Source organism: Schistocerca serialis, chromosome 2 (genome assembly GCF_023864345.2).
Source record: "Schistocerca serialis cubense isolate TAMUIC-IGC-003099 chromosome 2, iqSchSeri2.2, whole genome shotgun sequence".
Classification (NCBI taxonomy): domain Eukaryota; kingdom Metazoa; phylum Arthropoda; class Insecta; order Orthoptera; family Acrididae; genus Schistocerca; species Schistocerca serialis.
Window position 1 is genome coordinate 865,303,962 of NC_064639.1, and position 19,626 is coordinate 865,323,587.

The following is a 19,626-nucleotide window of genomic DNA, read 5'->3' on the forward strand; positions in this document are numbered from 1 at the left end:
CCCTTCACTACCTGAATAATTTCTTTTATCTCATCATACATTTCTTCAATTTCTTCGTCATCTGCAGAGCTAGTTGGCATATAAACTTGTACTACTGTAGTAGGCATGGGCTTCATGTCTATCTTGGCCACAATAATGCGTTCACTATGCTGTTTGTAGTAGCTTACCCGCACTCCTATTTTTTTATTCATTATTAAACCTACTCCTGCATTACCCCTATTTGATTTTGTATTTATAACCCTGTATTCACCTGACCAGAAGTCTTGTTGCTCCTGCCACCGAACTTCACTAATTCCCACTATATCTAACTTTAACCTATCCATTTCCCTTTTTAAATTTTCTAACCTGCCTGCCCGATTAAGGGATCTGACATTCCACGCTCCGATCTGTAGAATGCCAGTTTTCTTTCTCCTGAGAGCGATGTCCTCTTGAGTAGTCCCCACCCGGAGATCCGAATGGGGGACTATTTTACCTCCGGTATATTTTACCCAAGAGGACGCCATCATCATTTAACCATACAGTAAAGCTGCATACCCTCAGGAAAAATTACGGCTGTAGTTTCCCCTTGCTTTCAGCCATTCGCAGTACCACAACAGCAAGGCCGTTTTGGTTAATGTTACAAGTCCAGATCAGTCAATCATCCAGACTGTTGCCCCTGCAACTACTGAAAAGACTGCTGCCCCTCTTCAGGAACCACATGTTTGTCTGGCCTCTCAACAGATATCCCTCCGTTGTGGTTGCACCTACGGTACGGCTGTCTGTATCTTTGAAGCACGCAAGCCTCCCCACCAACGGCAAGGTCCGTGGTTGGTGCAGTTATCCTTTTCATAATGTTGACTTCACAGAATAATGTAGGTGGAGAGGTAGAAATTGACGCAAGTGCTTGAAATGAAATGGGGTTTTATTGAGCCAGAGAAAAAGTACTATAAATGGCCAACAGATGGTGCATTGTATGATACAAAAGCAATAATTACCATAACAATTGATTTTTAACAGTGATGATCTTTATAACAGATGCTCAGCACGTTGGCCATTGTTCATCAACAATACCTGTAGTTGAGGGACATTGTTGTGAACAGCACTGTACAGCATATCAGTAGGTATGGTGAGAAATAGCTGTTGGATTTTGTCTTTTAGCATCCATAATGAGGTCGGATGATTGTAGTAGATTTGAAGACTTCAGATAACACCACCAATAATCACTCAGATTGAGGTATGGGGGCCTGGGAGGCCAAGCATTATAGCTGCACAACACCACGATCCTCACCAAACGATGTGTGCAAGAGATCTTTCACAAGTGTAGCATTATGGGGTATAGTACCATCCTGCATAAAAGTTGTATCTTCCACTATATGTTTATCAGCCATGCTAAGGTGATGCAGTTCTTTATCACAGCAGCATACCTCGCACCAGTCACACTAACAATTCTCATTGGCATTACTAACACATTGTTGTCCAGCGCCATCTATTTAGCTGCTTTTTGCACTTGTTTTTGGTTTCAGGCACTTGTGTCAAGTTTTACCTTTCTTCTTTTGGGTCACCCTTTATTTTGAAGAAATAATGGAAATTGCTGTGAGTGGTTACCAAATGCGAGCGTTGAATTTTTTAATTCACTTCCTAATGATGAAAAAAATTCAAACCTTGTAGAGGCCATGTTTGTTTTAGAATATGCCAACGATTTAATGAATATGACTACTTAGTCCTCAAAATGCTTGTTTCCTACAAACATGATTCCCAATTAAAACACCTCAAAATTGGCTTCCATATTGTTTAACCCTCGCATGGTATCAGTTCTGGAAAATTGTATGTCTGGGGTCTTTTTTGACCCCAAAGTGATTCTTGCAACTTCATGTCAGTAAAATGTAAAATATTTCCATAAAAATAATAATGGTTTTTTGAGAGACCCATGGACAATGTTGAAATTACAGTTCCTTAGTTGCTTCCTATAATTAAGTTTTGTATAAGTTGCAATTGTGTGCTAGCTATGTCTGAAATATATTTTAGTTTGTTTTGTTCCAGAAATTGTTTTAAAACACACTATTTATCAATACTATAATTAATTACTCTTAAAAAGCTCATTGTGGCTCAAAGAAAAAGGTAAGCCATTTTCCCACATGCCTTGTGTGGGCCACACATTATTAGTAGACCAAAGAATGCCTACAGTTCTGTAGAGTCAAGTTCAATCCAGTGTTCAATATATGGGTGTAGAATTTTACTATCATCTGCATGATTATTGATATGCATTACTATTACACCCTGCATGTGATGGGTAGTAAAAAGTCTGAGACAATCTGTCCGTGTCTGTAAGTTTTGGTCTAAGGTAACATGGAATATGTGCAATTTCATGTTTTACATTCCTTGAATGTACATGCTTGTGCACATCAGGGCCGCGTGGAGTGGCCACGCAGTTTGAGGTGCCATGTCATGGATTGTGTGGCCCCTCCTGTCTGAGGTTCGAATCCTCCCTCGGTCATGGGTGTGTGTGTTGTTCTTAACACAAGTCACTTTCAGTTAGTTTAAGTAGTATGTCTAGGGATCGAGAACCTGGGCAGTTTGGTCCCTTAGGAATTCACACACATTTGACCATTTTTGCACATCAGGTGGTACTATGTCCTATGTTATCTTTCCACTTCTAGATACAAGAATAGGTGCATTAGTTTCCTGACTACCATTGTCATCATCTGCACATTCACTCACATCCACTTTATCTCAGACCTGTACATCTTCTCTTATCATATCGGCATCAGCATCACTCTCATCCTCATTTCCGAAAATTGATTCATTATCAGTATCACTCTTCAGTAAATCTGCTAAATCCTACTTGAAACTGTAGTCCCTTTCAAATCGTATTTCATCATCCATGACAAATAAAATGTAACACCATGTCTTACTCCAATTAAGCAGTTCCTAACTGTGAACTTGTCATGACAATGCACATGTGTGTATTTTCTACAAATTATTTACTACAATAGACATATAAATGTCTGTTTATAGGGATAATTGTTTCCAAGTTTTTATTTTTGTACTAAAGTAGAAGTATAACATCGTCCCCACTGCAAAAATTTCAAATTATTATACTATGAACCTTGATATAACCATAATTGTTTTACCCAATTATTATAAAAAGTCCACAAAGGCATTTCTGGAGGATGAGAAGTCTACATCCACATTAAAACTGTTTCTTTGTAGCTAAACAAGCCGTGAAGTGTAAGAAGACCTCAGACACCATGTGAGGGTTAGAAATTGAAGTTTTTGTAAACCCACATGATGAGCCAGATACAACAGGCATACTGGGTTGCACCCTCAAATCAGGCTGACAAGCCTTATGGTCTCCTTGCACTTTCTGCACTTACTTTTTTATGTTATTTATTGATTTTTTTCTTCCTTTTTGAAATCTTTTTTTATATATGTTTGGAAAATTGACAATGTTCTCACCTTAGAGAGCCCTTTCTTCTCTCATTAATCATTTGAATGTTTTCTTCAGCCAGCTGCTTATTGATGTGCCCATTTTCTCTTCATCAATAACTTCAAAGTTAGTTTTGACAAATATCTTTTCAAATTTAGGAATATATTACAGCCTCAGACATATCACTCCCAAAGGGATCATGAAAATGAAATTAGATTTATAACAGCACACGCAGTCCTTCCCATATCACTCCCAAAGGGATCATGAAAATGAGATTAGATTTATAACAGCACATGCAGTCCTTCCCACAATCCCAACATAAATGGAACAGGAAGAAACCACAATATATTGGATTATTCTACAGGAGGAAGTACCATGTACCATGCACTTCACAATGGCTTGCAGAGTACGAATGTTGATTAGATATAAACACATCTTGTTTTTCTTTCCTCTGAAATCTTGGAATGGAATCTCATAGTGACATGATCTTTAATCATTTATATAGATATTTGCAGGGTGTTGTGCTAAATCTTACTAAAGTATTAAGTCTGTGATTGGTCTTTATTTCATAACTGCTTCATTCCATTTTGCAGTGATCACTACAGCAACCCCATTTTGACTTGTATAGGTAACACCACAGAAATAAATAAACTAGTCTGAAAAGTTCATTACATTTACTGCAAATGTCTGTCAATCCCAGTATTGCAGTTCGAGGTTTCAAGTATTCTTTTCTAAAAACTTGTAGTTTTACTTATTGTTTCACTCCTAAATAATTTACTTGAGTTACAGTGAATGAAGGAATAGATTTTGCTTCAACTGTTAAATTTTATTTTATTTTTCCAAAATTTGTCATTTGTAGTAAAAATACCATTGTCAAGTGGCAACTGCAATCAGATAAAAAATGCAGTCTTGATTTTTCACGATATGTGCCAGCGTACTGTACCACTGTACCAGTACCTCGAGAAAAGCAATAATGTTTTAAGACGTCTAAATTTCAGAAACCCCTACCCTCACCACCACCACCACCACTACCACCACCTCCACCTGCAAGGTCACATTGACAAAACATACATAAACATGGGGAACATAACGGAACAATCACACACTGCTATCATAGAAAAATTAATCTCACATCTGATAATATGTGTGCATAAGCACATCTACCATACTGGTGCCTACGCATAGATTAGATTAATACTTGTTCCATAGATCATGAATACGACACTTTGTAATGATGTGGAGTGCGTATGTCATAATGCAAAAGAAATGACACACAGTCTACATACAAAGCTATTTACACAGAGAGAATCAAACAGTGGAAACTCCAGGTAGAAATAGCAACAATGTAGGGAAAGATAATTGGTATGTACCATAAAGATTACATGCTATGTTGCAGACAGGTGCCATTAAAAGACACTTACACATAAGATTCCGGTCTCAGCATTTGTCGGAAAAAGAGAAACGCACACCATTCATTCACACAAGCGAACACACTCATGCACACATGACTGCCAACTGCAGCAGCTTGGGCCAGAATGCAACGATCACATGGAATGATAGCAGCAGTGTAGAGGGGATGTGGAAAGGGGAAGGAGGAGGGGGGGGGGGCAAGAGTGTATGGGTGGGAGGAGAAAAGAGTAGTGTAAGAGGACTAGAATACCAGCAGGCACAGCATCAGGTTGTGGGGCAGAAAGATGGGGAAAAAGTGATTGAAAAAGGAGAGGAGTAGGGAAAGATAGGCGTGTGCATTTGCAGAGCGTGGCAAACAGAATGTAGGAGACAGGAATGGGGAGGAAGTGATAGTGCAGAAGGGGGGTGGAAACTGTTGGGTGGAGGGTGCAGGGACAGTATGTTATCATAGGTTGAGGCCAGGATACTTAAGGGAGTAGAGTGTGCTGCAAGGATAACTCCCATCTGCACAATTTAGAAAAGTTCCAGCCTTGAAGGAGTGCCTCCTTCGTCACCCAGTACCACGCTGGAACGGAACAACTGAACCACATCCTTTACCAGGGCTTTCATTACCTATCATCATGCCCTGAAATGATGGACATCCTATCCAAGACCCTTTCCACTCCTCCTAAAGTGGTGTTCAGTTGTCCACCCAACCTCCTTAACATCCCGATCCATCCCTATACTACTCCCAACCTCAACCCCAACCCCTAGCCACAAGGATCGTATCCCTGTGGAAGACCCAGGTACAAGACCTGCCCTGTCCACCCACCAGTGCTTCCTATTCCAGTCCTGTGGCAGGTAGGTTTGTCCTACCACATTAGGAGCCGGGCCAGCTGTGAAAGCAGCCATGACATTTACCAGCTTTGCTGCAGTCATTGCACAGATTTTGCTATTGGTATGACATTCACCAGCTGTTGATTTCAATAGCTGCTTCACTACCTGAGTCATCTGCATCCTCCCTTCCACTACCAGTTTTTGTGAACTGTGCAGATGGGAGTTATCTTTAGAACACATTCTCTGCTCCTGTGATTATCCTGGTGTCAACCTACAGTAACACAGTGTCTCCACATTTTCCACCCAACAGATTCCACCCCCCCCCCCCCCCCCCTCCTCTCCATCCTATCATGTGCTCTGCATTCCCATCTCCTACAATCTTAGTTTGTCAGCCTCTGCCAATGTACCTGCCCATCTCCCCCCCCCCCCCCCCCCACTCCCTCCTTTTCTTTTTCGCTACATTTTCTCCACCTCCTTTCCCCACAGCCTCATGGCACTGCACCTGTTGGCATTCTAGTCTCTCCATGCTCTGTCAGACAGCACTCCTATCTGCCATCACCTGTACGCTGCTATCCTTTCCCCTTCCCCCTCCCCACCCACTCTAGATTGCTGCTACCACCCTATTTGATAGCTGCATTCTGGCCCGAGCTGCTGGAATCATCAGTCATGTGCGTGTAAAGTAAGCTTGCTTGTGTGAATGAATGGTGTATGTTTGTCTTTTTCCAATGAAGGCTGTGGTTGAAAGGTTTTAAGTAAATGTCTTTTAATTGTTCCTGTCTGCAACTTAGCATATTATCTTTATGGTAAGTATCTTTCTAAATTGTTATTAAGAAGAGAATTTTTAATGTAAGTAAATAAATTACAATTTGCCTACATTGTAGGAACAGCTAAAACAGAGAAGTAACGTAAGGCAAGTACCGAAATTGACTAGTTTTGGAAAACAAAAACTCTGTAAGAGTCATGGTGAAATGTGTTCCTTCATAGTATTTTGATCCTGTTCTATTTTAGGATGCAATTTTATAGATTTGATCTTGGTGTGTTGAACTGGCTGGCAGCATGTGTCTCTTAGACTATATTTAAACACTCTCTTCAGTGTCTGTGCACAGTATTCATGAAATTTGTCTGATTTGGTTTTCATCTCCACATATGCCCAATTCTTCAACTAAAAAAAACTTTTTTTTGCTCCCTTTCTTTAGTTGCATATAAAGTTGATGGTTTCAAGTAGCTGCCAACAGAAAATGTCTGCTTGAAACTTTCAAAAAAAGTATTAGCAAGAGCCAAACTCACTGCATCTGACATTGTGTAGCAAAATGTACCAATTCTTTAACTGACAATTATTGACTTATGAAATTGCTTTTATTTATGCACATTCTTATTGTTATATCAGTGGAACGTAAATGTGTCTTTGTAGCAATGATGATCCCTGGTTTATATTGCTTGCATTAGCTAATGTAACACATACAAATAATGTTTCAGTTCTGTAATACTATTGTCAATCGCTTTCCATTTTACAGGGCACCAGAATTCCCCAAGAGGATAAGAAAGAGTTACCGAAACGACACCCAACAGGAAGTGTCGGCAGAGGTCGAGGTATGAGTGGATATGGCAGAGGTCGAGGTATGAGTGGATACAGCAGAGGTAGGGGTGTAAGTGGATATAGCAGGGGTCGGGGGGTAAATCGATATGGCAGAGGTCGGGGTGTAAGTGGATACAGCAGAGGTCGAGGGAAGAAGATGGTTTTCAACAAGCGGCGCGTATGGGTGTATGATAAGACACCATGTGATGTTTGTGGTAGAATTTTCACATCGAATTGTGGGATGCTCATCCATCGAACACATGCCCACAAATAATAAGTTGTGTGATTGTGTGTAACATTCAAGATTGATGAATTCTTGTTGTCAGAAGTGTAGACAATATTGTAACAGTGGCCGTAACTGTGACATTCATCCACCCATGCTCCATTTTAAGGTAATGGAAGTTATAAGATGAAATATAATGTTTTGATATTTTTTCCTTAAGTTATTAATTTCTGAGGTAATTTGTTCTGAGAACTGTGTGTAAAGAACAGTTTTTTCTATGAGTGTTAATTTAAGGAGCTAAAACATTTATGTATTGTGACATTTGAAGACATGTTTGAGATTTCAGTTTATCAGACTAATATTGATATTAAAATCATGTGACTGAATTTCACTGTGGCTATAGGGTGGTACTGGAATTTCAGTGAATCCTTGAGAGATTCTTCAGATTATTAAAAAGACATCTTCTGTTGTATCTATTTCCATTATGTTCCTATAAAGCTTATGTTATAAATATAATTGTGTGTGGTTGACTTCCGAAAGGAAAATTTGTGTTGATGATAAATGCTACTTCTGCCGTCAGAAAAGGTGTATTGTTTCTGATTGCTTAATAATAGTAAAGAATATGTGTATGTACTACTTTTAATTTTTCATATGAGAAATACAGTGAACTGTTTCTTTTTTTTCCCCAAATTATTTCCATTTGATAAAGTTCCAGTTTTTTTTTGTCGAGAGAGTCTGTGAATGTGCATAATTTTTGTTAAATGTAGATGGAATTGCAAGAAAATTTTATGATAATTTAGTTCTAGTATAATATTTTGAGTACTGTAGATAAAATGAAATTGAAAGAATATAGTTTATACCAATTTCTGTTCTTCCACAATAGTGGTTGTAAAATAATGTGATCTATTGAATGGTTAACAAGAGCCTAGTTCATCTTGCACAGTCATGAAGCAATAATAATATATATTTTCAGTATTGCAACAGCATTCTTTGACCACTTATTGCATGACTTTGCTGGGAAGAATTACTGAAGACTGTGAGATCACATAAGATGTAGACTGTACAAATAAAATAATTACTGGAACTACATTTATATTTGAGTCTATAAATAATTAACACTCAGATTTGCAATACTACACTCTACTATTGAATTCTCCTATTAATTTGCGTAGACTGTAGCTTTCTTACAGTCAGAGTGACCTCGTTTTAATAATCTTTCATCAAGGTTTCATACTGAAGAATCACTGCCACATGCACAGGTAATGATATTTAAGGAGAAGTTCTGATGAAGTCTAATTTAGTTGGTAATTATAATTCCACAAAAATTGTATGTACTGATTGATTTTAACTTTCAATGGTCTGAATCAGAGGTGAAAGGAAAAGTAACTGGAAGGGTTGATCGTCGTAGCCATATGGTGATATGCTTAAATATTTAAAAAAGTTATGATTCAGAGAGGCTGTAAATACAGTTAAGTTGCTGGGTATTGATCTTTCTTGATTTCTGTAACTATATGGGAGTGTCAAGTAACTATATGAGTGTGTCAAATTTGACCTTCAAAAGAGCCAAACTCTCCATTCTGAATAGAAACAAAAGAAAGTGTGGTGCCCAGATTCCACTTAAAACCAATTTGAAGAAATAATTGGTAATACAGCATTTCGTAACGTGTTTCATTTTCCATTTGTAGAACACTTAATTGCAACAGAATAAGAAGCGTACACAAGTTGAGAGAACTCTTGATATTAAGTATCAGTGCTTAAGCAAAGGGAGGCTGATTGTGGTAAGAATGTACAGGGTGTCCCAGCTATCTTGTCCACCCAAAATATCTCTGGAACAATAACAGCTATTGGAAAACGACTTTCACCAGTATCAGTGTAGGGCTGGGGCCCATGAATGTACATATTTGGAAACATTCTAAAACGAAAGCATATGTGTTTTTTAACACAAACTTATGTTTTTTTAAATGGACCTCCTATATTTTTTCTTTAGCAATCCATAGCATGACAAAGCACACACACAATGGCGTTGATTGCATCGCAATATTCCCATTAAATCCCGAGATATTAAGATGCGAAGTTGACTCTTGAAACACCCGACATGCGCTGCTAGCGCACGTCCTGAGGCTCAGGCATGAACCCAATGCTGCCCGTAATCGCAATGTGATTGACATGTGTAATCACACCTCCATACTTATCAAGAGGTCCGAAACGAATAATACGGTCTGCTGCCATCAGCACATAATGGTTTCCCTCTTGCACGTTTTACGTATCTACGTACACAATATGAGCCAGTACCAGTCAGTGTACACCCGCCAGGTTGTCTTATTTATCCTGCACACCCAAAATAAGCTTTATCTAATGCATTATATGACCCATTGTGCCTGTCGCGCAGGGCCTGGCTCTACCTAGTCAAGTGTCCAACGTAGTTCCCACTACTGGCACAGTTACCACTTCGCCTTGTTTATGATTTGCGACCCATGCAAACTCCTGTACTCCACCACCCTCTGAGCACCCCATTTGTTGTTGCTTTGGCGTGCAGTACACCGCTTGCCAGTGTAGTCGTGCATCAGAGTAATCTAGTGACGGCACGGAGGTAGTACACATTGTGAATAAACGTTGTGTTGTGGAACTTATACTGTACAGTATAATGTACACACATGAAGATATGGTATAAATGCTGCTGATCTATGGAGAATGTACGTTGATGGGAAATACGTTATGAGATTGCTTGTTTGTTGATAGTACTGTTAGCGAACATTATGATTATTCAGTTAATATGTCTGTTTTCTACCCTACTCTACTAACCTGTACTGTACCCTGTTGTAGGTGGACGAAATGCTGTTCAGGCCGAACGACTGTACAGAAGACGATTCCCTGACAAGCCATCACCTTTGCGCCAGATGTTTGGTCGTCTCACATCTCGTCTACGTGAAACGGGAAGCTTAAATCCAACACCTCAACATCGTCCTAGAACACGCACAGATGAACGTGCTGAAGTTGCTGTGCTCGCTACCATAGCTGTGAATCCTCAAATCAGCACATGTCAAATTGAACGTGAAGTTGGTGTGTCGAAATCAAGTGCACAGCGTATTCTTAAATGTCATAAATTTCATCCTTACCATGTTCATTTACACCAGGATCTTCATGGAAATGACTTCCGCAATAGGGTAACATTTTGTCGGTGGGCTCAGCAAAAACTTCTGACTAATCCAAATTTTTTTGCAGATGTTCTCTTTACTGACGAGACATCATTCTCCAACAAAGGAATTGTCAATATGAGGAATATGCATTATTGGTCCGCAGACAATCCAAAATGGCTCCGTCAGGTAGAGCATCAACGTCCGTGGAAAGTTAATGTTTGGTGTGGGATTATTGGAGATACCGTTATCGGACCTTTCTTTATAAATGGCATCCAAAATGGCAGACAGTACTCCAGATTTGTACGACACAATCTTCCTGTTCTCTTGGTCACCGTACCTCTGAACCAGAGAATGGTCATGTGGTATCAGCATGATGGATGCCCTGCACATAACGCCTTACGAGCACGATGACTTCTGAACTGTAAGTTCCCTGGTAGGTGGATTGGACGAGGTGGCCCAGTTAGGTGGCCTGCCCGATCTCTGGACCTTACACCGCTGGATTATTTTCTTTGGGGAGCAGTGAAGGATGCTGTTTACCAACATGAACCAACAACACCAGAGGACATGAAGCAACGCATTATTGATGCTTGTACAGCCATCAAAGAGGAAACAGTAGCACAAAGTAGGGCATCCTTCATCCGCAGAGTGACCCTACGTATGCAAGCCAATGGGCATCACTTTGAGCACGAGATGTGAAAGCTATGTTTAGTATGTAGTGCTGGTATCACAGTGGAAGTTTCTACAAAGGGCCATTTTACCCAGTGATGTTAAGAAACATTTGTTTGCAACAATTTGTCATTTAGCGCATTAGATAAACATAACATTGATAATTATGTGATGATAAAACTAATTGATTAAACATGTTTACATTCATCTTCTATGTCCTACCTGAACTTCCCAAATCAAAACATGTTTACCTAAACAACGGTAAAACTTTTAGTCCACTTGCTTGTTTCACTAAAACCATCAACATGAATTTTACTATTACAAGTGAATGATTAACTGTCACTTGCGCTAGATCTACAGTAAAGTAAAGTTTTAATGTTGAACGGCATTGTCTTTTTAGTAACGGATTAACGATAAGCGAAGTTAACTTTGTGACTAACGTTGCGGTACACAGATATGTTACAGAACCGCATCACCCCTAGCCTATGGGATAAATACCTGCTGGAATGTACGACATTAATGCAGGATGGCAGCAGACCGTATTATTCATTTCGGACCTCTTGATAAGTATGGAAGTGTGATTACGCATGTCAATCACGAAACGATTACGGGCAGCATGGGGTTCACGCCTGAGCCTCAGGACGTGTGCTAGCAGCGCATGTCGGGTGTTTCAAGCGTCAACTTCGCATCTTAATATCTCGGGATGTAATGGGAATATTGCGATGCGATCAACACCATTGTGTATGTGTTTTGTCATGCTATGGATTGCTGAAGAAAAAATATAGGAGGTCCATTTAAAAAAACATAAGTTTGTGTTAAAAAAAAACACACATGCTTTTGTTTTAGAATGTTTCCAAATATGTACTTTCATGGGCCCCAGCCCTACGTTGATACCAGTGAAAGTCGTTTTCCAATAGCTGTTATTGTTCCAGAGATATTTTGGGTGGACAAGATAGCTGGGACACCCTGTATAGAAACGCTGTTTAAAGCAAAGATGATCTAAAGATAGTGTTAAGGTTTGGGTGGTGGTAGCTGGGTGTTGGTGGGGAGAGTCTTTCCAGGAGGTGTTGCTGTGCATGTGAAATTAATTCACACTCAACAAGGTTGCTTATATAATTTATTCCATGCACAATCGATTTGAACTTCTTTGCCTACTTTCTGGAAAAGTTTGTTCCTGTAATTTTTCTGATAGAGAATTGACTGTGTTTTGCAAGAGATAAGGTATCTCCTTCCTGCCAGCATTATTCAACCTAATAAAAGTTATGTTTGTCAGAGGAAAAAAGTAAATGGAATAAATTAATGCATTTACCAGTGAGAAAATAGTCAAACCATGTTTAATATGATTAAGTTAGCACCTAGCAATGGCTTCAGGACCTGCACAAGTGTGACAACACCTCTTTGCTACATAGTCGGCACAGATACATCACAGGCCGATGGTGGCTCGTTAATAGCGAGGGAGCAGAACACTGTGAGAGGTAAATGAACTCTCCATGTGAGTCGTTCTACAGGAAGCAGAGATGTCTGAACCCACGTGGAGACAAGCACGGGAAGGATTCGGTGTGCGGCTGGCGTGGACAGCTAATGGCAATTGGCTAGGCACTCTGCACACCACATGGCATGATACGCTTTGTGAGGTCTGTAGTGGATGAACTTCAGTTCAGCACTGGCCCACCTGGCCGACTGCCAGTATACATCTCCGCCAGTGGGTCTGCTCGCCCTACATGTCAAGTGCACCCTTCATGGCAGGTTTCCACATTATCCTGCTGTGCTATCCACGCCAGCTTGTCTGTCTCTCCCTCGAGATGTCTGCTGACCTGGAGATGATGAATGCAGATTAAATGGAACAATACATTGGAGTGAGCTCTGTGCCCCCCCCCCCTTCCACACACACACACACACACACACACACACACACACACACACACACACACACACTCTCAATGTACATTTTCACATTTTACAGAAAATGTAGAAACAGAATACTACTCTGCTACAGCTAGTCTCCCCTAGGATTGCTTTATTTTAAGAGTCCGACCAGAGTGGAAAGGATGGGAGTGTGCAACCAGTGGAAGTAATGTTGAAATGGTGCTCACATAATTGCGGTCGTTGCGTCTGTGGAGGCAGACCGAGAACAACTGCACAGCTGCACTTTTGTCAGACACTAGTGGCTTCATTGCTTCCGCATACCGAACCAAACAATGGTGATCTCAAGGAACCGTCCCAGACTCACTTTGCCCAAGCCAAGGGCAAGCACATCACACACTTCTGCAAAACATGACCATATAGTGTCAAAAGCAACGTATGTGTATTGTGTGTTGTACCCTTTGCACCAGGCTGTAGGGAATTTTGGTATCATTCCATCTAATGGCCAAAATTGGTGCCCTTTGTATCTCAACAAGATTTTCGAAGCAGCTTTTCTGCTCTTTTTTACAACATCCTTATCAATTTAAATAAAAGTCCCACCATCAGTGTTGCACTTAATAGACAAAAGCAGAATTTGGGAAGTCTTTAGTAAGATGACTAACTGTTCTGGATGAACAATACTCAAGAATTGGTCAAACATGCACCTTAAAAGCCACTTCCTTCCCGAATGAGTTACATTTTCTTCAGGTCCTTCATATGAATGTCAGTCTGGTATTTGCTTTTCCTAGTATGTAATTCATCTAATCTACATCATACTCTGCAGCCCATCTAAAGGTGTGTGGCAGAGGGTACTTCTTGTACCACTAACTGATCCCCGTACCTGTTCCACTTCTGAATGGCACGTGGGAAGGATGATTGTCAGTAAACATCTGTGTTAGCTCTTAATGCCTCAAATTTTGTCATGGTATTCTCGTGATATGTATGCGGGAGGAAGTAATAAGTGCCCCAATTTTTCCCAGAAAGTGTTCTTGAAATTTCAGTAGTAAACTTCTTCATGATGTACAATGGCGCTCTTGTAGCATGTGGAGTTTGTTGAGCATCCTTGTAATGTTCTCATGCTGGCTAAATGATCCCGTAATGAAACACGCCTCTCTTTGTTGAATTTTCTCTATCCCTTCTATTAGGATCCCGGGTGAATGAACAGTACTCAAGAATCAGTCAACAAGCACCATCAAAGCCACTTCCTTCGTGGACGAGTCTTACTTCCTTCAGGTTCTTCCTATGAATCTCTGTCTGGTATCTGCTGTTCCTAGTATTTATTTTATGTGGTCTCTCCACTTAAGATCACTCCAGACAGTTACTTGTAGATATTTTATGGTAGATGCTGTTTCCAGCAGTTTGTCGTCAATAGTGTATTTGTACAATAGGGCTCTTTTTCCCATATATGCGCAATATGTTTCATTAATTTATATTCAGGGTCAACTGCCAGAACCTGTACCATTTATCAATCCTCTGTAGGTCATTCTACAAATTGATACTGTCTTCTGGCGTTGCTACTTTCTTATACACAGCTGTATAATCTGCAGACAGTGTTATAGAGCTTCCGACTCTTTCAACTAGATCATTTATATGTAGTATGAACAGTAACAGTCCTATCACACTTACTTGGGGTACTCCAGAAATTATCTTTACATCTGTCAAGTTCGTTATCTTGAGAGCGACATGTTGAGTTCTGTCTGTAAGGAAGTCTTGAATCCAGTTACAAACCTGCTCCAAAACAGGGTAAGCTCATATGTTTTTCTCTAAAAGGCAATGTGGGATGGTGTCAGATGACTTCCTGAAGTCAAGGAACATGGCATCAACCTGAGCGCCATTGTCTACAGTGCTGTGGATCTCACAGAGGAACAAAGCAACCTGAGTTTTATGAGATCTCTACTTGCAGAATGCTTGTTGATTGTGATAGAGGAGATTTTCGTTCTCCAAAAAAGTCATTATTCTTTAACATAAAACATATTCCATAATTATACAACAGATTGACATCAGTGATACAGGTGTATAATTATGTGCATCTGCCCTATGAACCTTCTTGAAAATGGGAATGATCTGTGCTTTTGCACCAGTCACTAGGTACCCTTCATTACTCCAACAACCTACGTTAAACTGCTTTTAAAAGGGAAACGAGTTTTTTTGTGTATCTTTGTGGGATCTTACAAGTATCTTATCTGGTCCTGATGCCTTTCTACTGCTAAGCAGTATTCCACAACCAGTTATCTCAATAGCTACAATTTTGGCATTCATACAGTGATTGAAAAGCACTGTGTTATGATCTTTCACAGTCAAATAATTTCGGAAGCCTGAACTAAATATTTCAGCCTTCTCTCTGTTGTTATCAGCTTCAGTGGCAGTATTGTCATTGAGTGAATGAATAGAGGATTTCATCAGGTTCAGTGGCAGTATTGTCATTGAGTGAATGAATAGAGGATTTCAAAGTGCTTACTTATTTTATGTAAGATCAAAACAATTTGAGGGTTTTCAAACAATGGAAAATCCAGGATTGAATGTAACAATATTATGAGAAAGAAAGTTGCTACTCACCATATAGTGGAGATGCTGAGTCGCAGATAGGCACAAAAAGACACCCACAATTATAGCTTTTGGCCATTAAGGCCTTTGTCAACAATAGACACTCACAGACTGCAGTCTCAGACAACTGAAACCACACTGCCACACAAACGCAGCTCACACACACAACTGCAGTGTGTGTGTGTGTGCGTGTGCACGCGCATGTATTGTTAACAAAGGCCTTAATGGCCAAAAGCTATAATTGTGAGAGTCTTTGTTGTGCCAATCTGCGACTCAGCATCTCCGCTGTATGGTGAGCAGCAACTTTCCTTCTCATAATATTGTTACATCTTAAGGTTTTTGCTCAGACGGCTTGACAAAATTTTACTCTCAAAGCCATTGAACACTTCTCTCATTGCTCTCCTTATGCCCATTTTCACTTCCTTCAGGTTTTGTTTGTCAACTAGGTTTTGAATCTGCAGTGAAGCTCTCTTTGTTTACATAGCAGTTTTCTAACATGTCTATTGAACCACGGCGATCTTCCCCATCCCTTAAGACCTGGCTTGGAACATATTTGTCCAAGGTATACTGAACGCTGCTTATGAATTTTTTCCAGTTGTGCTACACACCTTGGTCCTCATCAATGAATATTTGATGGCGACTTTTCATATACTCTGCAATTTGCATTAAACAAAAATATTTTCCTACCTCTCTTAACATTCCTTATGAAACACATGGTTATAGCCGCTATCACAGCCTTATGATCACTGGTACCTTCATCTGCGTTAACTGATTTGATAAATTCAGGTATTTTGTTGGTAGGAGCTCTATGACATTACTGTCACAAGTTGGTTCTCTAATCAACTGCTCAAAGTAATTTTTGGACAAGACATTACTGTGGATGTTACAATAATATCTGTCTCTGGCACCAGTTTTGATGGCATGATTCTCTCAATCTCTCCCTAGCAAGTTGAAGTCACCCCTTGTTACAATGGCATGAACAGGAAAATTATTTATAATGTTCTGCAAGTTCTCTCTGAATCGCTGTGCCACTACAGTTCCTGAGCCTGGTGATGTATAAAAGCATGCAATTACTGTTTTTGACTGACCTTTGATGTTTACCCCCACTCAGATTAATTCACATTCAGAATCCATGATAATCTCGCTATATATTATCAACTTCTTTACTGCAATAAATACGCCACCACCATTGGTGACTTAACTTAACCATATGATAATCAACAATATTAGGAAAAAGACAATTGCTACTCACTGTAAAGATGACCCATTGAGTTGTATATAGGCACAACAAAAAAACAGTTACACATTATAGCTTTTGACCAAAATCTTCTTCAACAAGGAAAACACGTTCACATAAGCAAGCCCACCTCATGCACACTGACCACCACCACTGGCAGCTCCGAGCTCTTTAAATACTCACTTGAAATCTCCAGATTCCAATTGGAGCTGCTGATGCTAACAGTCATATATGCGAGAGGTGTGAATGTGTGTGTTTTCTTTGTTGAATGCTTTGACTGAAAGCTATAATATGTAACAGTCTTTTTGTTGTGCATGTCTGCAACTCAACAGGTCATCTTTACAGTGAGTAGCAATCTATTCTTTCTCTAATATTGAAATTTCAACTTGGAGTTTCCATTGTTTGACTATCCTTACGATAAACATACCAGTCTAAACTTAGGTTTTAGTTGCTATTCACTTCCAGAACTTTCTGTTCCTAATACTCTCTGGACATTATAACTTACAATAAGCGATAATAATTCTGGGATCTTTCCTTGGGTGTTCCTTTAGTTTGCGTCATATTAACCTTTTCTGTATTCAGTCTGTGAGGATGAGTATTCTCTGAGATCATTGTGGGTGATGTAACTTCAGTTTTGGAAGGCATTTTGTCTCTGATTCCAAGGAGGGGTTTCTTTAACCTAGAAAAAACCCTGTATATGATGTGTATGCCACTACCTTAGTAGCTACTTCCTGTATGTAGTGCACATCTGAATTATTAAGGGAAACCCTACAACTCTCCACTCAATACCAGAGATCAATAAATTCGCATCTGATACAGTTGCAGTCGTCTGAGTCTCTGGTCCACTCTGCTCCAAATCAGAGGACCACGCTTGACCCTTGGCCAATCAAAGAGTGATACTCCAGGGACAAGCCATTTTTAATTATTTTTTATGTATAGGTTCTATATTGCACACATTCGTTCCTCCAGTTTATAATTCTCACTAATTTCTGTATTACAGTTTTAAACATGGCTGTCTCTCAGCAACCATATGTAAGTTTCAGCATAGGAATCACACAGCCAACTGGTTGCAAATAACTGATTGCTACATTGCCCTAGGTTTTGACACCTCTAAGGATATCTTCATCAGCATGAAATTTTAAGAAACCTTAATATTACATTGCGAGAAAGCAATAGTCAAAGTTTTGAGCAGATACGCTGAAGTTAAAAATTAAAATTAAACATGTTGAAGCATTTGGGTCTGATGTTGTTCCTAGCAAGGCGTACGTGCTAAAGGCTTGAATGTGTGTAATTTTAAGTTTTGACTTGAGCATCTCTGCTCAAAACTTTGACCATTGCATTTTTGCATTGTAATTTAATGGTTTCTTAAAATTTCATTTTGATGAAGACATCTTGGAGATGTCAAAACCTGGTTCAGTGTACCAAACAGTCATTTACAACTGTTGGCTGTGTGATTCCTATGCTGTAATTTCTGTATTGTCACTGTGTATTTTGAAGGAAAGGACGATAGCTGTAATTTCTTGAATCTGTTTTGGAAACAGTGTTATATCTACTTCCTGTAAGACTCTGGTCAAACAGACTCAAAACTCAACCAGGTGCCCCCCCAGGGGGTCCACAACTCTTTTGTGGACACGTGCGTAGTGAGCACGGGACCCCGAGCTAATGTGGCCCTCCTTCCTTTCCGGGCTGCATACCTTCCCTTCCCTTTCCGCATCCTTCCCCATCCCCCATCTTCGCCCCCCCCCCCCACCTCTGGCTCTTTCCTTCCCTTTCTCCCCCTCTGGGAGTATGGTTTGTGCCTACGTCCGGAGACGGACGCTCGAAACTGTTCCAAATTCCTTGCTTTCTACACTTGCAAGTCCTCGTCCTTCCTCTGTCCTCTTTTCCTTCCCTCTTCTCTTTGCCCTTTTCTCCGCTGCGGCGTTTGAGACCCCCTCTTCTTTCCTTTCCCTTTCTCTTTTTTCCTCCCTGTGCGTGTCTGAAGGCCGACCCACGCACTTCCATGCGTAGCCGGTGATGGGGTAACGCGTAATTCCCCGCCCCGGGTAGACAGGTAGGACACGTACGTACCCCCTGGTAACGGCCAGGCCCAGGGAGGGGTGATTACCCGAGCTGATACCTTCCGAAAGTGCCGATTGGTCCCTCCGTCTGTTTGTCGGGAGGTGTGACCTGAGGTGTGAACAATCACCTAAGGCGGGTGTGCCCTCAGTGAGGGCCCCCACAAGGGAGGAGCGCGCCATCAGAGACGCCAGTAATCATGGGGGATTCTTCTGCAATGGTTTCCTTACCTTCCACTATGTCTGCTCACAAACGTAAGTTCAGTGAGTCTCAGCCACAGACGGTTCTTCCATCGTTGCCACAGTTCCTTGTTGTTTCTCGGTCTGACGAAGGTCACGACTTCTCCACGGTCAACCCTTTCATTATTCAGAAAGGTGTCGACACAATTGCAGGTCCTGTAAAGTCTTGTTCCAGATTACGGAATGGCACCCTGTTGTTAGAAACACACAGTGCCCTCCAGGCTCAAATATTGCTGCATACTTCTCTGCTCCACACCTTCCCTGTCCGGGTGGAACCGCACCGTACCTTAAATTCCTCACGTGGAGTCGTTTATACACGCTCCCTCGATGGATTGTCTGACGAAGACATTCAGTACTACCTGTCTGACCAGGACGTAACGGCTGTTCATAGGGTTATGAAAAGGGTTGACAC

At 40.5% G+C, this 19,626-nt stretch overlaps 1 protein-coding gene across 1 annotated transcript in view; it reads left to right on the top strand.

Moving 5' to 3' along the window:
• LOC126458174 (uncharacterized) overlaps positions 1-8,296 on the top strand; it is an 84,290-nt gene extending 75,994 nt beyond the window's left edge. The window contains exon 6 of the mRNA XM_050095044.1: positions 7,147-8,296. Within this exon, the coding sequence (XP_049951001.1) occupies positions 7,147-7,482 (336 nt within the window). The 3' untranslated portion in view covers positions 7,483-8,296. The remainder of the gene's footprint in view (positions 1-7,146) is intronic.
• Positions 8,297-19,626: the final 11,330 nt, after the last annotated feature.